Source organism: Sitophilus oryzae, unplaced genomic scaffold, assembly GCF_002938485.1.
Source record: "Sitophilus oryzae breed Bouriz unplaced genomic scaffold, Soryzae_2.0 scaffold_359_pilon_pilon, whole genome shotgun sequence".
Lineage (NCBI taxonomy): Eukaryota > Metazoa > Arthropoda > Insecta > Coleoptera > Curculionidae > Sitophilus > Sitophilus oryzae.
Genome location: NW_022146928.1, coordinates 855,473 through 879,799, shown reverse-complemented (window position 1 = coordinate 879,799; position 24,327 = coordinate 855,473). Strand labels below are relative to the sequence as shown.

The 24,327-nt window shown below is 30.9% G+C and overlaps 2 protein-coding genes across 2 annotated transcripts in view; one reads left to right on the top strand and one right to left on the bottom strand.

The window, feature by feature from the left end:
• Positions 1 to 21,037, bottom strand: part of LOC115884985 (fatty acyl-CoA reductase wat-like) — a 43,867-nt gene extending 22,830 nt beyond the window's left edge. Inside the window, exons 1-3 of the mRNA XM_030903724.1 lie at positions 20,675 to 21,037; positions 4,248 to 4,424; positions 2,567 to 2,811 (exon numbers count right to left, since the gene is read on the bottom strand). Of these exons, the coding sequence (XP_030759584.1) occupies positions 2,567 to 2,811; positions 4,248 to 4,424; positions 20,675 to 20,693 (441 nt within the window). The 5' untranslated portion in view covers positions 20,694 to 21,037. The remainder of the gene's footprint in view (positions 1 to 2,566; positions 2,812 to 4,247; positions 4,425 to 20,674) is intronic.
• A 2,424-nt stretch (positions 21,038 to 23,461) lies between these two features.
• LOC115885000 (jerky protein homolog-like) lies at positions 23,462 to 24,118 on the top strand. The gene has a single exon (XM_030903740.1). The coding sequence runs from the start codon at positions 23,462 to 23,464 to the stop codon at positions 24,116 to 24,118; it is 657 nt and encodes a 218-aa protein (XP_030759600.1).
• The last annotated feature ends 209 nt before the right edge of the window (positions 24,119 to 24,327 follow it).

The window sequence follows — 24,327 nt, the reverse complement described above, 5'->3', positions numbered from 1 at the left end:
TCTCTAAAACATTTTCGAGTGTCTTAGACCGTTGGAGGATTCTCATTCCAGGTTACGGATGATCTTCCAGCTTCTTCCGCTTTAGGTTGGTTTCCGTTTGGAAAGCAGAATGGTTCTGGTCCAGTTAGTGAAGTGTTTGCTCCTGTTCTAGCTAGATCGTTTGCTTTTTTATTTCTTTCTATCCCTTGGTGAGCGGGCACCCAGAGATTTTATTTTCTTTGTCTAACTTGTTGAGCTTCTCCAGGCATTCTTTGACCAACTTCGAATTGATGATTACTTAGTTGATCGCTTTTAGTGCTACTTGACTATCGGATAAGATGACTATTTCCAGTTTTCGAAAGTTCCTATCTAAGGTAAATTGTACGCATCTTTCGATAGCGTAGATTTCTGCCAAAGGTTACTGGGGTAGGTGCCCATTAATTCGGAGTAGGGTAGAACACCCGGTTGTGGCCACTTAGCCGATTGTAGCCACTTCTGCATAAAATGCCAAATATTAGGTTTTTTTGGTCAATTTGGCAAATGTGCAACCACGTAGATGTGTATATGATAACATACAATTATTAGCGGCCTCTAGGTTGAAAATTGAAACTATAGGTGCATCATGTGTCTGCGTGTAACGGCTTTCAAAATGCAGTGTCTGTAAATTGCTCAATTCTAAGCGAATTTGTTAAGGATCACAGTGTAAGTAAACAGGCTATATTTTGCATTTTTTAAACTTTATTGCTTCAACTTTTGAATAGGTTAAATGAAGGTGTTTAAACCTTTTAAATTCTGTATTAGGTTAGGTTTCTTCTTCTTCTAATTTAAAAAAAAATAAATGGCCACAACTGGAATAGGATTGTGGCCATGACATGGCCAGAACCGGCAAAGTTAATATGTATTTGTGGCCACATACTAAAAACCGTGTAAAAACCGCACCTTTTCGATGTTGTCTTTTTGAGTTAGGGTAATTTCGGGGGAAATGGCCATAGATGGCCAACTTATTTGTAGTTTTAAAAAATAAGATTTATTTGAAATATGAGAATTATAGTTATTTAGGTATGATATAAAAATAATTTGACTAACCATCTCTCCCGTATGGCCATGTCCCCCGGAATTAACCTATGGTAATTTAAAAAATTTCAGATGGTAGAAAAAAAGGGTTCTTTTCAACTAATCCCAAGAAGATATGGAAGCAGCATTAAAAGCCATCCGTGAACAAAATATGGCTGTGTCAACGGCGTGCAAACAGTTTAAAGTACCCCGGACTTCGGTGCGAAATAGATTGTCAGGTAAAACTTCAGATAGCTGTAGAAGAGTTGGCCCAAATGCAGTACTTGGGTTAGAAGTTGAAAAAAAATTGGTGAAGTGGATTCTTCATCAGGCGGCAAAAGGGTTTCCGATTAATCGAGAAGGTCTTCTATATTCGGTACAAAAGCTAATAGAAGAATTTAAAATACCGACTCCCTTCAAGAATAATGTTCCTGGAGACAAGTGGTTTAAGTCTTTCCTAGTTAAAAACCCGGAAGTATTTAGGAAACATTCGGAATACATAAACCAAGCAAGAGCGGCTGTTACGGAGACAAAAATCAGGCAATGGTTTGAAGATGTGCGGCAGCAATTAGGTCCTGACATCGAAATTCTGAACCACCCAAATAGAATTTTTAACCTGGACGAAACAACGATTTTTTTATCACCTAAAGGCAATTTAGTCCTAGGGGCAAGAGGGAAAGGTGTCTATGACGTTACTACTACCTCTGAGAAAGATAATGTAACAACCCTGATGGTTGCCACCGCAAGTGGTCAATTTGGTCCTCCCTTAACATTACCTAGAGAATATTTTTGCAAGAATGTGGCCACAAATGGTAGTAAATGTGGCCACAAATGGGAAAAATCGTATGTTTTCATAAAATGCTCATTTTCTGTTTATTAAGAATACAAATCTTTAAAATAAAAGCAGATTTTGAAAGAAAAATGTTGGAAAAGCACCAAAAATTTTGCTTTATCTTCAAAATTAACTACAAATATTTTTTTCTGATAAGTCAAACTCTAAAAATCCCTTAACCTGGCCACAACCGGTGCTTCTACCCTATTTAGTTTTCGGCCCAAATACTCCTATCCCTGTCCCTGCTATGGTTTTGAAAGCATCAGTATACCACATTATGGTATGGTCTTTTACATGCCGAGCAAACGTTTCTCTTTTCCAATCCCAATTTTATTTCTCAACACTACAGTGGGCGCAATATGATGCTCATTAGAATTCCAGCGTAAAGTATAAAAATTCCTTCCGCAGCTTTTTGAAAGAAAACCGAATATTTGCAGTTTCATTTTTAATTTTCTATGGCAACAAAAAAAGAGGCATGAACTTAAAATACTATTTTTCTATGATTTTATTGGTATCGATAGAACAAAATTGCTACTTTTTGTGTTTTCCACACTAATGCCTTCCTACGAAATGTATCACTATTTTTTTCAACCTGTGTGTAGGTAGCTTGTAATAAAGACTTCAATGACTACCCTTACATTTCAAATATTCATGTATTATTTTTATAGCATAGCATAGGTTTATAAATAAAAATATAATTACCTCATCTACAAGAAGTCTTCTGTCTTGTATACTTAACCCAATCCCAGATAAAGTACAATCTCCACCGACTCCTACAACTTTGTGCCTATATTTTGGACACTCCTCTTTCATTTTTTGGAAAATGACGTCGTCAAACATTTCGTCAATTCTTTCTTCCATCGATTTTCCTTTTTTACTACGGACTAGAAGATACATAGTAGACAATGTAGGGCAGGATCTAAGAAGTTTTTCAACGAGAATTTTTCCTTAAAAAAAATAATTATCATTAACACATTATTGCTCAAAAATACACGTAAGATATATTTAGAATACCGTAATTAATTGTTTAGATCATACTGTTCTGCTATGACATTATTGATTCTACACACGCATAATATGGAAAAATAGAATTATGGTAAGGTAATTATTATTTTAAGCAAATATATTTAAATTGCATTTTTCGTCCATCATACTTAAAAATACAGAATTTGATAAATTATATGTTTGATAATTTACGTTTGTGCTTAAATCTAATTGCATATAGGTTTTAGCTTTAAAATCACGGCAAGTACTAAGTTAGTAAGGTAGTATACAATAGTAAGGTACTAAGGTAGTATTAAAAGGAAATATGGATTTTGTCAATAGGTCAATGTACACACGTTATAATATATTGTACATTGTTCCCAAACTACTGCTTTAATGATGTAAGGTAATTTAACACAGAAATTGCATTTCTACTTTGCATATCGTCAGTTTTATAACGAAAATGCGTATCTCGATTTTTGGCAATTTCGAGATATCAACTTCATGACTGACTCATTGGATATGTCCCAAAGGGTCATTTTTCAGCACGGAAAATTGGCTGTATCTTAATATTATATCTTATTAATTTTATATGCATTTAAAAAATTGCCCTATGTTAAAAATTAGAATTAATAAATATTTAGAATTTTTCAATTGCTCTTCTCAAAAGTTGCAAAAATCGAGATACGACTTTTATACGTCATAAAGCCGACCATATCTACTCAACTACATCTACTTTTAAAAAATCAATAACTTAATATATCCTTATATCTCTTAATGTATAATAAGCTGGAAATATAACTTCTTGATAAATCAATAAGTCTTCAGACAATATCGCAGTAGAGTTTAACTAATCTAACAACCATATCAACAGCTATGGTAGGCTATTAAGATCGCCAAAAAAAAAGTTTTTTTAATTTCACTCAAAATGAGTTATTTGGGTCATAAACGACCTAAATACAAAATATTTTCATGGTGTCTGTCTGTCTGTCTGTAACACGATAACTCAAAAACCGCTAAACCGATTTTAACAAAATTTGGCACAAAAATACTGTGGCACCCGAGAATCTGGCCATTAGTTTTGGTGGGGGTGGGGGGTTGGTAAGGGGGTATGGCAGGGGGTTAAAATTTTTAAAAAATCGTAACTCCAAAATTACAGTAGGTAGCGAAACGCAGTTTTCAATTTAAGATTAGGGATAATATTTGCAACAAAATTTGTAATAACATCAAAATCAGTCAAAGTCGCAGTTTTTGAGATGAAAAAAAAGCCTTTACTTTGAAACTAAAAGAACTGCCTACCAACTTTTTATTAACATATTTTAGTATGGGCGGATATACGTGCCTCCCGGTGCCAATTTTTTTAGAATTATTGCATGTCCAATATTATTTTATAACTTACCTAAAAATCCTGTAGATCCTGTAATGAATACATTTGCTCCATCATAAAATTTTTGAATTGGTGTAAGATTTAAGTCTTCCTCGAAGGAATGAATCTCATGTATATCTGTAACATTTTTGATGAATGGATATTCCTCCAAGTTTTTATAGTTATTCTGGTTTTCAAAAGTTGCGTAACCTGAAACAATATAAAAAATAATGATATTTACTAAATATTTATTATTATTTATTTTTTTTTAATTTCCCCCAGTATCCTATATATATAATTTTCGCAAAATAATATATATATATATATATATATATATATATATATATATATATATATATATATATATATATATATATATATATATATATATATATATATATATATATATATATATATATATATATATATATATATATATATATATATATATATATATATATATATATATATATATATATATATATATATATATATATATATATATTTTTTTTTTATATTTTTTAATTTCGCAATCTTCTTCCGATGCGCAGTAGTGAATGCAACGGGTATCGGCAGCCAGACGGGCCGCATGCTGTTCCAGAGAGCATAGTGAAAGATATATTGCCATAGTAATAGATAAAGAGCCATTTTTCTTAAAATACTTTCTCAAAAACGTTGACTACTAATATTTTCATTATTTTTTTTTAATTTTCTCCCAAACGCTATGGAAATTTGGAAATGTATAAACGCGAACAACCATTTTAAAAAAACAAGCAAAAATTTTTATAAAAAATGGATTTTTCTCAAAATGTCAATAATAAAAAAAGTTGTTCCTATCGTACAGATAATCCGGGGACATACTGTATAATATTTTAAAAAAATGTTAATAGCATAATACATATAAGTAACGTATGATCGAAAAAAAAGGCGTCAGCGATGGCTATGAAATGAAGATCGCTGTCATTTTATATGTAAAATTATATGGGGAATGTCATCGATCGTCATTTCCAAGCCAGCTGGACGCCGTTTTTTTTTCGATCATGCGGTATTATGGTGCCTGCTTACTAATATGGATATTGTAGTAAGCAGTAAGTGAGTTCTTTATAAGTTTATGTAAATACAATAAGTACAATAAAGTTTTAATGTGTTTAAGTGTTTGGCATTTTGGTTAAATTAAATTGTGTTTAAATTTCGAGGTTGGGTTGGAAACAATAAAAGAACAAAACAATAATAACATTATAAAAATATTCCAGTAATCCGGATACGTCCATAATTCGGTGCTAGCTGTTCCGGTATGTGCACGAATTATGTGTTATGTGATCGACTGAAAGTATTCAAAAATATGCATTTAAAAATCTCCTTATTTATTAAACACATATTTGGTTAATAGACTATTATCTATCTACCATCTAATAACGCCAGTTTTCCTCTTTTAAACCAATTTCAAATTTCTCGTACTTTTCGAGATCTTGTAGGTGTATGAACATTAGATGTATGATTTTTGGCCACCCTGTATAGCTTACCGTATTCGATAGGTGGGAGAATATTTTTACTAAGCTGTGGAATGGTTCTGAATGTATCACATCGATTGTATTTTGTATCGTTCCCATTACCTACTTTACCCGAATATCCGCCTGTGACATGTACCGTTTTTTAGGCAACAAAGAATGGTTAAGCAGATCCTCTTTCATTTATCTCATTTTACACGGTTCGGCCTACTATACAACAAACGTACAATGAATGACAAGGCACTCTCTCCAAAAACTGGTTAGGTATATGTCACACACGTGTAGCTTCGATATTCAAAAATTAATCACATGTTCTTCAAACTAAGGACAAAATACCTAAACTTGTTTTTTATTAATTCCTAAATCCCCAGAAGATTGATATTTGACGCCAATAATATTTTTTAAATGATTTTTTAATCGTAGATATAAACATGATATATTCATAAAACTTGTTTTGAATAATTAGCAAAATCGTTGACCTTTTTAATTATAATTATATTTAAAAAATATATTATATACTATTGCGTAAAGTGTAATCCTTAGAAGGGTATAATATATGATAAAAAAATAACATTTAAAAATGAATATTTGTTACAGTCAGCATGAATAAAATTAAAATAATTTAAGCTTTCAATTTATTTTTTTGAAATTATTTTCTATTTATTCTAAAATCATGAGAAAATTAACACAAAGAAACAAAAAAAATATGGGTAACCTTAAAATTCACATCAAACAACATAAATCAATTTAACCAAATTTGTGAAAGAACCCCTATATTTTTAAATTAAAAATGCAAACATCTATTATAATATAACATAAAATATATGTAACTAATATATTGATCAACATTATACTAAGTAATAAAATAACATATTTAAACTTCAATAATTTATAATAAACATTATAGGAACTTCAAAAGAGAAAAGAAGGAAGATCAGTAAGAAATAGCATCATTAAATATATTATTAAGAAGAGTTTGATTTCGACCGCTAGTAAGTATATAAAAGGACTTTCTCACGTAACAAAATTTTAGGAACCGGGGATTTCCATACAACGCCACTAATAAACCGGGATTTACCGGTTTTGTTGGTACTTTCGGTACTAGCAAATTTTTGTTCAATGATTGTGCAGTTCGTCAAACAGCTAGCAAGGACTGGTTTCCAGAAATGAAACCGATAGAAAATTGTGTTTTAAATGAAAATATCAAATTATTAAGTAATCAGTCATGAGAAAGTGGTACAGTGCCGTTTTCGGCTCTTCGAAATATGGTGGCTGCGTCGCTGATGTTACACCAACCCCGTATGTTTCTTAGCCAGGAATGTTGTTTATTTCTTCCTGGGCCTCGCCGTCCCTCTATTTTTCCTTGTAGAATCAGCTTAGGAATGTAATATTTGTCTCCTCTAAGGATATGGCCGAGGTATGAAACTTTTCTTTCTTTAACTATATTAAGCATTTCTCGTTCATAACCTGCAGTTCTTAAAACTTCTTCGTTGGTGGCATGTGCGGTCCATGGTACACGTAAGAATCTCCGGAGAGTCCACATCTCGAAAGCCTCGATGCGGTTCAGTGTTCTAGCCTTGAGAAACTACAGCTTAGTTCGGGTTTTTGTTATTACCGATTCTAAACCGTCCTAGAACTCTACAGCACATGCGTAGATGAAAAAATTACCCTACAGATTTCCCTCTGGGCATGCGTATCATAGTTCTAGGACGGTTCAGAATCGGTAATAACACAAACCCGAACTAAGCTCACGTTTCTGCGCCGTATAGTAAGATGGGTCATATGTAGCACTAGCATGTACCCGCGAATTCGTTCGCGTCGAATTAATCATTTGTAATGGTGATATGATAAAGCAAAGCAAGAATTTCCATTGACATACAAACTGGAGAATCGTGGTTAATCAATTGTCCAACTTTTTGGAACACCCTGTATGATTTTTTAAAAAATTTCAAATTATGTATAAAACAAAATAAATTATACGTGTCCAAGCGTTTTCCCAAAAGACTAACCGTTTTTTAAATAACAAATATTGTAATATTTGAGGGGCGTTTACACCCTCTTGGAATTTGAGATTCGAGAAACCCTTCCTTATTGAACCTCTACACTCCACAGTCAATCCGTTTGTCAAAATCAGCATTAAACGTCAAGCAGCTTAAGCAGAATCGTGATTACTCAATGGTCATATTTTATGAAACACCCTGTATAAATTTTTAAAAAATCTTAAAATATGTAAAACAACAAAATAAAATATACGTGTTTAAGAATTTTTCCGAAAAACTCACCGGATTTTAAATAAAAAATATTCTAATATTTGAGGGGTGGTTTCACCCCCTTAGAATTCGAGTTTCGAAAAATACCTTCTTATCGAACCTCTACACACTAAAGTCAATCCGTTTTCCAAAAATTAGCTTTTTACGTCAAGCGCTTTAAGCAGGATCGTGATTAATCAATGGCCAGATTTTTCGAAACACTGTATACATTTTTAAAAAGTCTTAAAATATGTAAAAAACAAAATAAAATATACGTGTTCAAGCGTTTTTTCGGAAACTTGATCGTTTTTTAAATAAAAAATATGGTAATACTTGAGAGGTGGTGTCACCCTCTTGAAACTGGGATTTCGAAAAATCCCTTCTTATCGAACCACTACACCCTAGAATCAACCTGTATGCCAAAATTGAGCTTCTTACGTTGAGTGGTTTGAGCAGGATCGTGATTAAACAGTGAGTCACTTAAGAATTTTATATATTAGTATAGATTATTTGAGGGGCGTTTTCACCCTCTTGGAATTTGAGATTCGAGAAACCCCTCCTTATCGAACCTCTATACCACACAGTCAATCCGTTTGCCAAAAATCAGCTTTAAACGTCAAGCAGTTTAAGCAGAATCGTGATTACTCAATGGCCATATTTTATGAAACACCCTGTATAAATTTTTAAAAAATCTTAAAATATGTAAAACAACAAAATAAAATATACGTGTTTAAGAGTTTTTCCGAAAAACTCACCGGTTTTTAAATAAAAAATATTCTAATATTTAAGGGGTTGTTTCACCCTCTTAGAATTCGAGTTTCGAAAAATCCTTTCTTATCGAACCTCTACACCCTAAAGTCAATCCGTTTTCCAAAAATCAGCTTTTTATGTCAAGCGCTTTAAGCAGGATCGTGATTAATCAATGATCAGATTTTTCACAGAAACAACCCTGTATACATTTTTAAAAAATCTTAAAATATGTAAAAAAAGAAAATAAAATATACGTGTTTAAGCGTTTTTTCGGAAACTTAACCGTTTTTTAAATAAAAAATATTGTAATATTCCACCCCTCTTTTTACCCCCTTAGGGGATGAATTTTAAAAATAAAAGGAACCCCTGTGCAAAATTTCAGCTTTTTAGGGTCAAGGGTTTAGTCTGGGCGTTGATGAGTCAGTGATCAGTCAGGACTTAGAGATTTATATATATAGATTTTACTACCCGTAGTCTAAGTACTAGCGGGAGACTGCGTGCTAATAGGAAGTTTTTAAGTTTAAAAAATATTGATTTTGCATAATTCGTTCTAGGTTTAACTTCCTCATCGCAATCCCATCGTTCATTGATCATAGCACCTAGATATTTAAATCGTGGTACTCGCTCTATAATATTTCTATCCACCGTCAATGCGGTGTTGATTATAGGTTGGCGTCCTATTACCATAAGTTTGGTCTTGGTAGCGCTGATTTTAAGACCGAAACGATTTTCCATGTCCTCTATCTTATTTATTATTTGCTGGAGATCCTCTAAAGTTGGTGCTAGGATTGCCGTATCATCCGCATACCTTAAATTGTTAAATGGAACTCCGTTAATCTTAATTCCTCTGCTTTCTCCTTCCAGGGCCATTTAAAATATCTTTTCGACGTATATATTAAAAAGTAATGGTGACAGTATACAGCCCTGGCGGACTCCTTTACACACACTGAAGGTGTCTGTGGATAAATTTTTGTTAACTCTTATCTCCGCGGTTTGGTTCCAATATAGTTCCTGTATGATTCTAATGTCTTTGGCGTCTATTCCTATCTCGAGCAATCTGTTTAAGAGAATATCGTGTTTAACGTTGTCGAAAGCCTTCTGAAAATCTATGAAGCACACAAAGACATCTTGGCGTTGATCATAACATTTCTGGATCAGTAGCTTGATTGAAAACAAAGCCTCTCCCGTACCCACCCCTTGATGAACCCGAACTGTGTCTCTCCGTTTTTTTTCTTCACATTTCGAGTATATACGAGCATGCATGACTCGAAGAAAAAGTTTCAGAGCATGACTCATTGGAGAGCATGTCTTTTGGAGATGCCTTTTTGAGAATTGTTATAAAAGTTGATTTTAGCCAGTCGTTTGGAATTTTACCCGTATCGTATATTCGATTGAACAGATATGTGAGATGCTTTGAGTCAAATATTTTAAGAACTTCTGCATGCACGTTGTCATGACCGGTGCTTTTTCGATTTTTCATTGCTTTCATGAACAATTTACATCAAGAAAAATAAACCAACTTAACTAAATTTGAAAAAAAAATGCAATTAAAAATGCAAATGCCTTTAAAAATATAAATAGGCATAACTAATACATTTAGCAACATTACACTAAATAATAAAATAAAATATTTAAATTTCAATAATGGGTAATAAACATTATAGGAGAAATTCAGAAGTAATAACAATATAATATAGCATCATTACTTATTTAGAAGAGTTTGTTTCGACCGGTAGAAAGTAACAATAATATTTTTTTTTAAATTATTTTTATTGAGTCCCGAAAGTATCGAAGAAACCGTGATTTCCCGGTTCTGAACCCTAATGACTATATATGACGGCTTTTCATTATAAGGAAATGTTACTCAATATTAGTTAAATTAAAAAGAGCGTTAAATTTTAAAACGAACGCTTGAAATTGGTCAAAAATTACGTATTTTGTTGACCGCATGCAAATATTGACTTTGTAATTTAAATGTTCTGGTACAACATTCGTGGTACTATATGTATGTTGTTCCACGCTTAATCACACAGTTTTTCATAAGTGATAAGCAAACTTTTCGTATTTATTTTTTACTTCAGGTGACGTTTTCATTTGGCATTTTTTTTCTAGTGAGGAAAGCTTTACTTTTCATTATTAATTTGTAATTTTTAATTCATTATTAAACTATATCTTATTTCTGTTATAGACTTATTATTGTTGTTTATTGCGTCTTAATTTAAATGACTGGAGAATAAAGAAAAAATACCTACCAAACCCAAGCTCCTTCTAGTTTCTGCATACATATTAAAACCTTTCACATAAAAAATAGATTAATATTTATTTCCTTGTACTCGAAATAAAAATGGGTAAAAATTGCTTATTCATTAAATTATTTTTTAAAAAACTTAACCATATCTATAACAAACCACACAAATTATATTTAATTACAGCCGATATAATACCCTTTCCAATAACTGTGAAGTAATTACTAGTTATGCGTTCTATGCCTTCATACAATTGTTATTATTTTTTAGTATATGTACTACCAATATAGAGTTTTTAGAATAGCCTTTTATAGGATATTTGTATTAAAATTAGTCTTGTGCTTTCGGTATTATAAAAAGCTTAACAAATAATATGATCTATAAAAAATATAGTTAGAATTCTCGTTACATACTATGCTGCAAAGTTCTTCAATAAAAAATACAAGTAAAATTTATTTTTTTATATATAGTTACTGAACCTATACTGCTATTAAATACCTATTGGTTATAAATAGTTAAATATGAAAACAAATTGGTTTTGTACAATACAATAAACTTAATAACAATAAAAAACTAAACCTTAAATATAAAAACCACTGTCGTTAATTTGTAGACATGAAGTACAAATGTACCGTGCAATCAAGTAATTTTGTGATGAAGCTAGCTTTGACTTCGATGAGTCAAAAAATGGAAATATAATTTTAATTTTCTATATATAATTTTATAATTTTCTATGTTAAACATTTTACGTTATTAAATTAATATATTTTTTTTTCAGAACTTTACTACAATTAGGAATTTCCACACACTTTTTCACCAGATATTGATTTCACCAATTATCTAACCTTTGTATCATAATTTAATGTTTCCAAATTATAAAGTTGCATAAGTTTCTTGGTATTCACATAGATGAGTTTTTGAACTTGAATATTGACTACATTTCCCATAAACTAAGCAGCGCTTTCTTTGCACTGGGAACTGGGAACTGTTTCTAAGTACATGAATCCCCATTCAAGAATTCTCAAACTGTTTATCATTCAAAAAATATTAGCACAATAATATGTGGAATAAAATATAGAGAAAGCATTAAAATTAATAATTATCAAGCATTTAAATCGCTAGATATATTAACTTGTGTTAAGCTAACACAGCCCCTTAAAAAAAATGAAACTATGTGAAATAATTGCCGTGAAAAGGAAAATCGCCAAGTATGTTAAATCGATGGTTGTGCTAAGTTGATATTAAGTTAGCACCACCATTATTGGAAATCGCTGAAAGGACATAATTAGGAACTTTACAGTATAGCAGGAATTTGCCCTTCATAGACATAATTAAAAAAAATATCCTCCGATCATTCTCTATCCCCCTGCATCAAAAAATGTAATAACATCCAGGTCATATATTAAGTTGGCACAACCATTCCAGTAACCGTTAAGAAAAATGCCTGAAATTGGGTGGATCAATTGCCGTTAATTACCGTAAATATATCATGCAAACGAAAAATTTTCCGCTCTATTATTTGTTTATAAAATAAATAATATTTAAAATAACGTAAATGATAACGTCAAATTACCGCGAGTTTCAGTCAGAACCTCGCAATTAGTGGAATAAATTATTGGTTTCAATTAGTGTAGAAGTTTGTTTTTTTAATTTCAATGTAAGCATTCAGAACGTCTAAATTAGTGGTAGTCATTTTCAATTAGTAGAAAAAGTTAACAAACTTTTGACTTTTCCACTAACTATACTTCAAAATTTGCGGGAAATGTCATTTTGGCCTTTGATTATCTTCCGTCAAGAGAAATTGTGGTTAGAAATCAAAAGTTGATTGTTTTATTATTTAAATATTGGGCTTTTTCTATGGATACAACTGACTAACGCAAGGTGTTGCTAGGATATTCTATTAATTTTAATTGTATTTTTTGTGAACATTGTGAATGATCATAAACTAAAAAGTATAAAGTGTAATTGAAACCAGTAATTTATTCCACTAATTGCGAGGTTCTGAATGAAGCTTTAATAATCACTAAATGGGATCAATAATGGCTTTTTAGTATAACAGGAATATGCCGCACTTAAAGAAGGCGTGAAATCTAAAAATGTACCGCTAATAAAAATATAACGTTTTAGATTACATTAATTTTTAATTTAATAATTAAGCTTCATTTAGAACCTCACAATTAGTGAAATAAATTAGTGGCTTCAATTACACTTTATACTTTTTAGTTTACGATCATTCACAATGTTTTAAAACACAATTAAAATGAATAGAATATCCTAGCAACAGATTGCTTTAGTCAGTTGTATCCATAGAAAAAGCCTAATATTTATTAGTCTCTTGACGGAAGATAATCAAAATACAAAATGACATTTCTCGCAAATTTTGAAGTATAATTAGTGGAAAAGTTAAAAGTTTAATAACTTTTTCTACTATTTAAAAATGTCTACCAGTAATTTTGATGTCCTCAATGCTTACATTGAAATTAAAGAAACAAACTTCTACGCTAACTGAAACCACTAATTAATTCCACTAATTGCGAGGTTCTGAATGAAGCTTTACTATTAATTTTGCAAACAAATAAAACACAGCGAAATTTTTCTAATTGAAAATATTATGTTAAAATATACTCCGGATTTGTTGATAATACAAAAATAAACTATAGTAGTAAAAAATTAGTAAAAACAAACATTGGTTTTGACCTTAAAGCTTATCAATAAAACAAACGCCCGCATCAAGGTAAACTGACGCGTTGCAAAATCGTTGGGGGTCCTTGACTTTCTTCAATCGCATATTACCGCGAATGATTTAATTAAAGCTATCAATTTAGTGATTATCACTATAAATATATCGTAGTTTTGATCGAGCCCCCCCCCCCCCATGCTTTGACTCTCATAATTTTTCTTCGGACAGAAGAAATTCGAATTTTTCATAAGAAATGTTTAGCTGTCGTCATTCAAAGACAAAATAAAAATATCGGCATCATATGAAATACTATTTATTATTTATATGATTTTAGGTTTATTTTCACTATACAGTGTGTCCCAATATTCCATGGACATAGAACCATATAGAACTACTAAGTATTTTTGGAATAAAAATAAGTTCATTGGACCCAATTTACCTCTGTATACAAAAGTGCTTGGTTTGTCAGCTAGAGGACATCAAACTTTCACAAAACAAACACATTTTTAAAGATATTTTAAGAACCGTTTTTCCGATTTGAATGAGATTTTGGGTGACTATGTTTTGCTAAGTGTTTTAATATCTGACTTTCACAAAAATCAAGAAAAAGTACGGGAAGGGTAAAAACTACCCCCACCATTATATACACTTTAGTATAATTTCTAACTCCACCGACAACTAATTTTTGTTTTGTAAAATGGTCCTCCGAGTATATACTACATTTTTTTCTCTTGCAAAAAAAACGCTACATCGCCCAATTTTTGAGAAAAAAGTTTTTGGAGATTATTTTTTTGCAAAACCAGACATAAAATATACAGGGAGTTCCAATATTTCGTGGACATAGAGCAACTACGTATTTCTTGAATCAAAATAAGAAAATTGCATACAATTACTTCTATACAAAGTGCTTCGTTTGTCCGTTAGAGGGCATCAATCAGAAATAAACGCGAATGATAATAATTAATTTAAAATTTATTTGTTTTTTCAAGCTTTTTATGAAGCCTGTTGTCAAATATTATTTGTAGTACTAACATAAACTTCCTTATTTTAGCTAAATAGACTATTAACACAATAGATTTTATGCGCCTACATTGCTTGATGTGACAAGAAACATTTTTTGGAAGTTAGCTTTGGGAAAATTCAACAATGCGATAAATTTTACATTGGTGAACATCTAGACCCTTAAATGTTCGAATTAAAGAACATAAAGATTGTTTAAGAGAGGGAGATTTTCGTAAATCATTGATCAGCATTCATGGGACACAGGGCACAGAATAAATTTAAATAACGCCAAAATTATAATGAAAGAAGCGATAGCCTTTAAAATAAAAATAAAAGAGGCTTTTTAATACAATCTAATAAAAATAAATGTATTGCTCATGCATCTGTAGATGTTAGTAATGTATGGCAATCGCTTCTTTGATTTTAAAGAACAATAGATACAACAAGATAAATAAATATAGCATACGTAAAATTTAAAAATAATCATACAGAAAGTTTGGGGCTTTTTGGTTTTACCTTATTAAGTAATTGTTATCAGGTATTAATTGTTAATTTTGAAGTTTAACTTGGATATATATATATATTGGCATTTTAACAGCACGTCAACGGTTTTTGTAAACGTATCTGTTTTAAAAAACTAAAGTGTTCTCGAATAGTTGAATTTAAATATTTTAAATAGTTTTATTCTTTATTTTTTATATTTTGTTTGCTTCCTACGACGGAAAGAGATAAACTTTCCGAAACGTTTAGCATTTTTTTGTTCGTTAGGCAAATTTGTATATCTGTAAACCTAACTTCTGACAAGTAGTTTCCGTTTGGGATTAACGCATAAGTGTTTAAATAAAATAACTATTTTATTTTGTAGATTTTCTTGCAGTGGCGAAATACTCATATAGGAAAACCGCTACATAGGTATAGACATTTTTTAATAAAATATTGTTTATAGTTAATGCACCATCCATCATGAATGTACCTATTAAACTAAACAAGATTCTAACAGTACCGTTAAAATTTCGTATAAGTAGACAAACAATGTTTTGTGTGTCCTAATATTTTTAGAAAGTTGAGGTACCTACTTGACATTTTTACATTTAAATAAATTGAATGTACTTCTATAATTTAAAAATACATATTACTTTTTATGAATATTTTCAAAACCGTTATTTGCAAACGATCAAAATCTAAAATAGTATTTAAATACTTTTATAATCTATCTGCTTACTTGACATTTATCAATTATTCTGAATTTGTACGATTTTGCCGAATTAAATTATACAGGGTGAGTTTTGAATAAGTACACTTATTTTTATTGTATAGCACTTGTAGATTTCGATAAAAGAAACATATTTTCTCTTTGTCATTTTTCAAGTTCCAAAATAGCCGATTTTTTTTACTTTGAAAATTAAAAAAAAATTGCCCAAATTTTAGAAATCATTGGATTTTTTTCAGTATTTTTCGTTCCTCGAAATTTAATTTACTACCTTTGTTGAAATATTATCAAAATATTATGTTTTTAAAGTGACAGAAAATTCAAAATATTTTTCGAAAAATAAAAATTTTTCCATAAAAATGTTTTCGCAAAATTTATGTTTAGAAGATCGACTGGCATGTTTATGAGAACGAAATATACCACCTCTAAGATTATATGCACTTATTTAAGACTCGACTCGCCCTGTATATATGTTTGGTAATTTATAATGGTGATATTAAGATAAATATACGGATTTTTACAAAAAATTGACCATCTTTTTGATACTTTATATTAGCAACTGGGTCAAGTCATAATGAGTTCAAGACCAAAACGCATGCCGTTTCAAAATTTTGTAACATACACAGAACTTATTCTGAATAATAATATTTTTTAGTGATTATGTAATTGATGATACATTGGATGTATTTTAATTAATTTGTTTTTAAGGATGTTTTAATTAATTTAGTATAAAAATTGTTCTCTACCTGTAACAAAAAAAAGAATTACTAATAAATGGTATACAGTGTGTCCTCGGATTGTCTTTACAAGAGGAAACACTTTTTTATTGTTAACATTTTGGTAAAAATGAATTTCTCATAAAAATGTTTACTTGTTCTAAAATGGTTAATGTCGTTTATACTTTTTCCAAAATTTCATACCGTTTTATTTTGTTGTTTCAGTTTTGCGCCATTTTTTATCCGGAACAAAATAAAAAGATAAGTTTAATTACTAAACGGATTACCATTAACAAGCCATTTTACCCCTATTAACGCGACCCCGCATCTGAGAGTCGAATTTGAAATACCCAGTATACAAAGACTTAATACAAAATCAGTAAATTAATTATTAATTATATAAAAAGAAAGTAATTATTATTTTAGACGTTTATGGAGGTGATAGAATTTGTTCGAAAATTTGGATTTTTACATAAAGGCACCTGTTCCATCTCTATCTATGATCTCTATCTAAAATATTTTCAGCGTTACAATGTTGCCGCGTCATTTGAAAAGTTATACCATCTTTCTTATTTTAAATGGAACAACCGGTATATTATTACATTTTTGGAAACCTTCTCATATGTCATAATTTTTCTATTATACTAACCTATACCTCTAACATTTTTTGAGTTAATAAATAAAATATGTGTAAAATTGACAAAAACATGATGAATATATGATTATATTCATAATATTACCTACATTATATATTGAATAGCATTAGTGAAATCATGAACTGAACATTTTAAAGTTGAAATTTGGATTATAAATTAACGAAAGTCGGTATATTCGATCTGTCTCAACCAAATGATTGGATATTATACAGGGAGAGCAAAAGAATAATTTATTTCTGTTTGTTGCTCAAATCTTTGTTATTTTAAATTGAACCCTATATGTATATCATTTAAAAAATCAAAAGATATATCATGGTCCTTTCCCTAAACCTTCCAGTTTCGTAGAGCTCTTTAAAAATTAATAATTCTATTATTATAGTCCCGTTTCAAAAATTTCGTTACCATGACATTTTAGAAATTTAGCAAGTAAAGTCTAATTCTTGGTGCCGGGTCACAGCGGCATCCAAGGCGACGAAAAAGCCCATGAGCTAACTAGGCAAGGATCATCGGCATCCTATCTTGGTCCAGAACCAATACTGGGAATACCCAAATGTATGGCCCGTAGTGCACTAAAACTCTGGATCAAGGAAAAGCAGAATGTCCACTGGAGAAACAGACAGGGGCACAGGCACAGCAAGGCTTTTATCCAAGGACCTAGCTCTAAAACCGCAAAAGAACTGCTAATGTTTAGCAGGAATAAATTGCGGATTACAACAGGCCTCTTGACAGGACACATGGCTGTCAAGTGTTACCTGAACCAGCTCAACCTGTATAAGATTATTTTTTTTTATCTATGACCTGTATCAAGGAAGTCTTTGCTGCAGACTCCTGAAAAAAAATGCTGCGATAAAGATCCTGAAACCGCGGAGCACATAATATGTCACTGCGAGGCTCTGGATCGCAAGCGACACTTTTTATTTGGGAAAGCTACGCTAAAACCGGAGGAACTATGCTCCCATCCTATCAAGAACCTGCATAAGTTAGTGCAGGGCACAGGGATAGGAGAATGGGTGCAGATATAGAAATGGGACAAACACAATAGGCCTCACAGGTCGCAGTGTTTCCGGCAGAGGACGGCCCCTTGTTGTCAAAAAAAGTAAAGTCTAATTGATACCTATTATTGTCTATAACGAATATCTGTCATGGTAACTGTGTTCTGTAAACGAGACGACTGCATATATAGAATTATTATCTTTTAAATTGCTTTACTGAAGAAACCAGAATGTTTAGATTTTTTTTTGACCTCCCTGTTTGATTTGCAATCGTTTGATTTAGGTAGGTCAAATATGTCGACTTTCCTTAACCTATAAACAAAATTTTAGCTTTCAATATTATGATTTAACCAACGCTTATTCAGTATCATGTTTTTGTCAATTTTACACAAGTTTTATTTGTTACATCGGAAACTATTATGATATATTAAAGTAATTTCAAAAAATGTAAATGTAATAACATACCGCGTGTTCTATTTAAAGTAACAAAGATGGTACCACCGTTAATATGAAGCGGCAGTCGGAGCAGTTAGATGTCTTTCTACAAAAATCCAAATTTAAAAAGAAACGGCTAACGTGGCATGACCGCGAATCACCCTGTTTATTATAAAGTAAAAACCAAAGCAATTAATTATTTCGATCAAATGTATAAATAAATTAGCCTTGTTTTTTATAAATATCATAATATAATAACTATTTTATTTAAAACACTTGAATAGTGCACGATTAGAAGAAAGTCAAGGTCGGTCAAGGATTTTACAACATTGATGCAGGTGTACATTATACAGAGTGTCCCAGAAATAAGTGCAGGTATTTTAAGGCATGGTAGATCTGGTCAAAAGGAACATTTTTTCTCTTTACCGTTTTCAAATAAGTCCAAAATAACCGAGTAATTTTACATTAAAATTTAAACAAAAGATGTGTGTTAAATTTTGAGAACCACTGGATCTTTTCTGAATTTTATTTCATGTAAATTTAATCTACTACCTATGTTGCCATATTATCTATGTTTTTTAACTTAAAACTAAAAATATTTCTAAACAATCTTTATTTTCAAAAAAAAAACACAAAAAAATCTCATAGGTCTGTTTCTGAGGCCGAAATATACTACCAGTTAAAATACTTGCACTTAGTTCTGGGAGACCCTGTATAAAATTATAATATTGTTGAACTCAATAAACATTAAAGTCAATTTTTTTTCTTTTTTTTTAATTTATGCATTTGTAAAAGATTTTCAGAGATATTTAGTGCAATACCTGGCAGGCTTATCTATTGGAGCTAATAAAAACAAGGGTGTCAAATATTCCGAATTTAAAATATTTAGCAAAACACCAAACCTACGTCAAACGGATATTTTGTTTTATTGAAACTGGTAAAATTGCGGTACAAAATTCCGGACGCTCCTGCTCGAGGGTTAAACACAAGAAATTTGTGACAAGAACGTAGTTCGAGTGTTTCATTTTCAAATGCAACCAAAACGCGAATGTAATAAAACTGTTTATTCACAAAAACTTGTATAGATTTCGTTAATTATAAAATTTTTTATAGAAAATATTAGCAGGAACTATTATTTTTTTAAATCGAACAAATATAGCATTTAGCTTCATTCAGAACCTCGAAATCAGTGGAATAAATTAGTAATTTCAATTAGCGTAGAAGTTTGTTCATCTAATTTTAATGTAAGCATTCAGAACGTCATAATTAGTGGTAGTAATTCTCAGTTATTAGAAAAAGTTAAGAAACTTTTGACTTTTCCACTAATTATACTTCAAAATTCGCGAAGAACGTCATTTTCGCCTTTGATTATCACCCGTCAAGAAAAAAATTGGTTAGAAATCAAAAGGTTATTGTTTTATAAGCTACTCGTAAATATTATGCTTTCTCTATGGATACAACAAACTACCGCAAGCTGTTGCTAGGATATTTTATTAATTTTAATTGTGTTTTTTAGACATTGTGAATAATCCTAAACTAAAAAGTATAAAGTGTAATAATTGAAAACACTAATTTATTCCACTAATTGGGAGGTTCTGAATGAAGCTTTTTTGTTATGGTAACTATGTAATATTAATATAAACAAAACTTGACAAAAGTAAAACTGAGTGCTTGTGTCACAAGAATTTGAACTGCAGCAATTTTTGCGAAAGCTCACCAAAATGTTCGTATATTAAGTTTCAGATTGTGGATAAAAAAAGTTTTATTATTAAATTCAAAAAGAGAATAAAATTAAGATATAAAATTAAAAATACATTTTTTAAATTTAAAAAACTAAACCCAAGAAAATAAGTCTGCTATTAAAAATAAATATTTAAAATATTCCACCGATTTTTTAACAAAAGAAATATAATTAATAATCTAAAATATTAACTCTATAAACTCCAGTAAATTTAAATATTGAGAATGAATATAAAAAATAAACAATTAAATCTAACATTATTTACAAAAACTTACCATAACGATCCGCAACCATTGTAAAAAGAAAATCTCACCAATTCAGAAAGAAAGAATTAATCACTAAAAGTACTGCCTTCGCCAAAGTGTAAAGAAAGCGCGAATATTTTTGGTAACGATGTGCGTGTCGACAGTACCAACTGATGTATAGCCGCTCGCCCAGGTAGTCCTCACAGATGCACCAAAACAATTCTACCTTCGCACTGTCACGTCTTACCAATAAATACACAGAAGGTATTCAATCTGTATTTGAATGACACTTATCCGACTCTATAGAAGTTGGTAGACGGTACCGACCAAGGTACTAATAGTGACTTAATAATGTACTAGTATTTATAAACTATGCAACAAACGATTTGGCTGTTTAAAATGCGTTTTAGTGCGGAAAGTTTGTACGTAGAAATTGCCCCATGTAAATGAATTTTTAATTCGATTTTGAGTTGTTGCTTACGTCAAAATAAAGTAAATATATTTTTTTTTAATATTATACAGGGCGACCTAATAGCTTCACTGTCTAAACCTTTGTTGAGTGTTCATCTCTTGAAAAAAACTGGATTTTTCACGGCTAGAAAAGAAATACAGGGTCCGGCAATAGTGCGTCGGGCATCTGTAGCTCCTAGAATAAAAAACTTGGGAATTTTGTTTTAAGTGCAAACCTAAAGTATGTACTAGGATGTATTTCAGAAAAATATTTTAACTTCTATAGGGTGGCTCAAAAAAGTGTGAGTGGATCGGGATGATTTTTTTAAATGGAACGCCCTGTATATTATTGCATTTTTGGCTTCCTTTCAGATCACTTTACATAATCCGAAGACATGAGTAAATATATTTCGATAATTTCAGAGATATTAATAAGTAAATAAAAATTATATATTTTTCAGCCTTTCTTAAAAAAATATTAATAATACAAGAACTGTCCTGAAATCAAAACTATATTATATATTTACTTTAGATGGTCTGTACTTACTTTGCTATAAATATGGAAATCGTAAATCATACAGAATGTTCAAAATTTTACGCCAAACTTTCTAAAATATAAAATAATTTTTCTTTGCTTTTTTAAATAGGACACCCTGTATATTATTTTTTCAATAGATGGAGAATTAAAAAATTAACATTTTTTGCATTTAGAGTATTTCAAAAATTTTAACGGTTTCGCAGATATTCCCGGTTTTGTATTTCATATGGCATTTTCGACAGTAAATTTTTATCAAAGCCACCCAATGATTTTTCTCTCGTATTTTACCACTGAAAGCGCCATATGAAATAATGCTGCGTGTATCCGGAAAACTATTAAAAATTTTGAAATACTTTAAATACAAAAAACGCTCATTTTTTAATTCTCCATCAAATAAAAAAATAATATACAGGGTGTTCCATTTAAAAAAAAACAAGAAAAATTGTTTTATATTTTTGAAAGTTTGGCGTAAAATATTGAACATCCTGTATGATTTACGATTACCATATTTAAGCAAAGTAAGAACAGACCATCTAAAGTAAATATCTAATATAGTTTTGACTTCAGAACATTTCTTATAATTTTAATATTTTTTTTAAGAAGGGTTGAGAAATCTATATTTTTGATTTATTTTTTAATATCTCTAAAACTATCAAAATATATTTACTCATATCTTAGGATTATGTAAAATGATCTGAAAGGAAGCCAAAAATGCAATAATATACAGGGTGTCCCGTTTAAAAAAAATCATCTAGATCCACTCACACTTTTTTGAGCCACCCTATAGAAGTTAAAATATTTTCCGGAAATACATCGTGGTACATACTTTAGGTCTGCACTTAAACAAAATTCTCAAGTTTTTTTTTATTCTAGGAGCTACAGATGTCCGACGCACTATTGCCGGACCCTGTATACAATATTAAAAATCTCTATCTATATTTTTTTTAAACATCATCGAACTGAAACCAGCTTGTCAGTGACTTTTTACGAGTAAAAGAAGTGAGCCTAAACATGGCCTAAACGAAAAAAACAATACTTCCCCTTAACCGTATCGGAACGTCAACATGTTTATAATAATAAGCGTATCTGCTAAACACTAAAGCGTTCTTGTTTTCTTCGCTTTTGACGGCGGAAGGAAATATACCTACTGAAACGTCAAGCATTTTTGGTCAGTTAGGCAAATTTATTTTACTAATTAAAATCCAATTACAATTTAAGACAATGAATGGTTTCCATTTGCGTTCAATGCAGTGATGTTTACAAAAATAAATTACGAAAATCTAGAATTATATCATGACAGGGTGACCTAATGAATACAGGGCGTCCCCATATTCCGTGGACATAGAATTACTACGTATTTTTGTTTATTTTTTTAAGTTCGATGCCTCTAGCGGACAAACGAAGCACTTTTTTATAGAAGTAAATTGTATGCAATGAATTTTGTGCAATGTTTTACAACAAAAGACTATAATGAAATAGATACTTTCAGTCTTCAATCAAAATTAAATCAATAGCAATAGTTAGGCGGTTTTTAAAGAGCTTTAAATGATTAGAAAGTTTAATCTAAACTTGGTTATACGGTAGACTCGCGATATAGTGAACATGCTGTATAGTAAACTACTCTAAATAGTGAACAGACAATTTTTTGTTAATGTATTCTGTAGAGTGAACAAAGTGGCTCTCGAAATAATGATCCCAAAAGCATATGTTCGTCAACAAACACGTCGATACAGGAAAACGATTTTAAACGTTTTGTTTTCCTTTGTGTAATTGTATCACAGCAGTTTCTTGCGGATTGTGATTGCATCAGGTCGTTTCGCGGGTGAAATATGGCAAAAAATAGAAAACATTTAAGCCTAAGTGATAAAGCCAAGATATTAGAAGACTTAAAGAAAAGTGTAGGGTTGACTGTTTTATCCAAAGAATATGTTATTGCTAAATCTACCATATGCTCTATTCGAAACAGAAGGGTAAACATTTTGAAAAAGATTAACAATACTTTTAACGGACCAGGAAAAATGAAAACCTTAAGACATTCAGAGTGTCCACGAATGGAAAAAGCTCTATATAAGTGGTTTCTAAAACAAAGAGAGAAGAATCTTCCCGTGACCGGTTTAATGATCCAAGAGAAGGCCAAGCTGCTTCACAATGAATACAAAGAATCTTCGCCTTTCCATGCAAGCAGCGGCTGGTTGCAAAAATATAAAAGGCGCTTTGGAATACGTTACTTAAAGATTTCAGGAGAAAAACTGTCATCACAGCCTGAGCTTGTTCATCCTTTCAAAAGAAATCTAGAAGTAAAAATTAAAGATCTTCAACTGTCGGAAGATCAGATTTGCAACGCAGACCAAACTGGCTTATGTTGGAAGCTTCTTCCTGGAAAAACATATGTAGCTCGCGAAGAGAAAACAGCTCCAGGAAGGAAAACCGAAAAACATAGAGTGACCTTTCTAGCATGCACAAACGCGGCAGGACGCACAAATTAAAACCACTAGTAATTGGAAAATCCAAAAATCCTTATCATTTCGAAATTTCAACTGTCCTGTTCATTATAGAAATTCCAAAGCTGCTTGGATGACAGCAGCAATTTTTAGAGAATGGGTTTACAAGATGTTTATTCCAGAGGTAAGTTTCGCAATAGGAAAACATTTTAAATTGTACCATTTTTACGAACAAAAACGACTTATTTCATCTG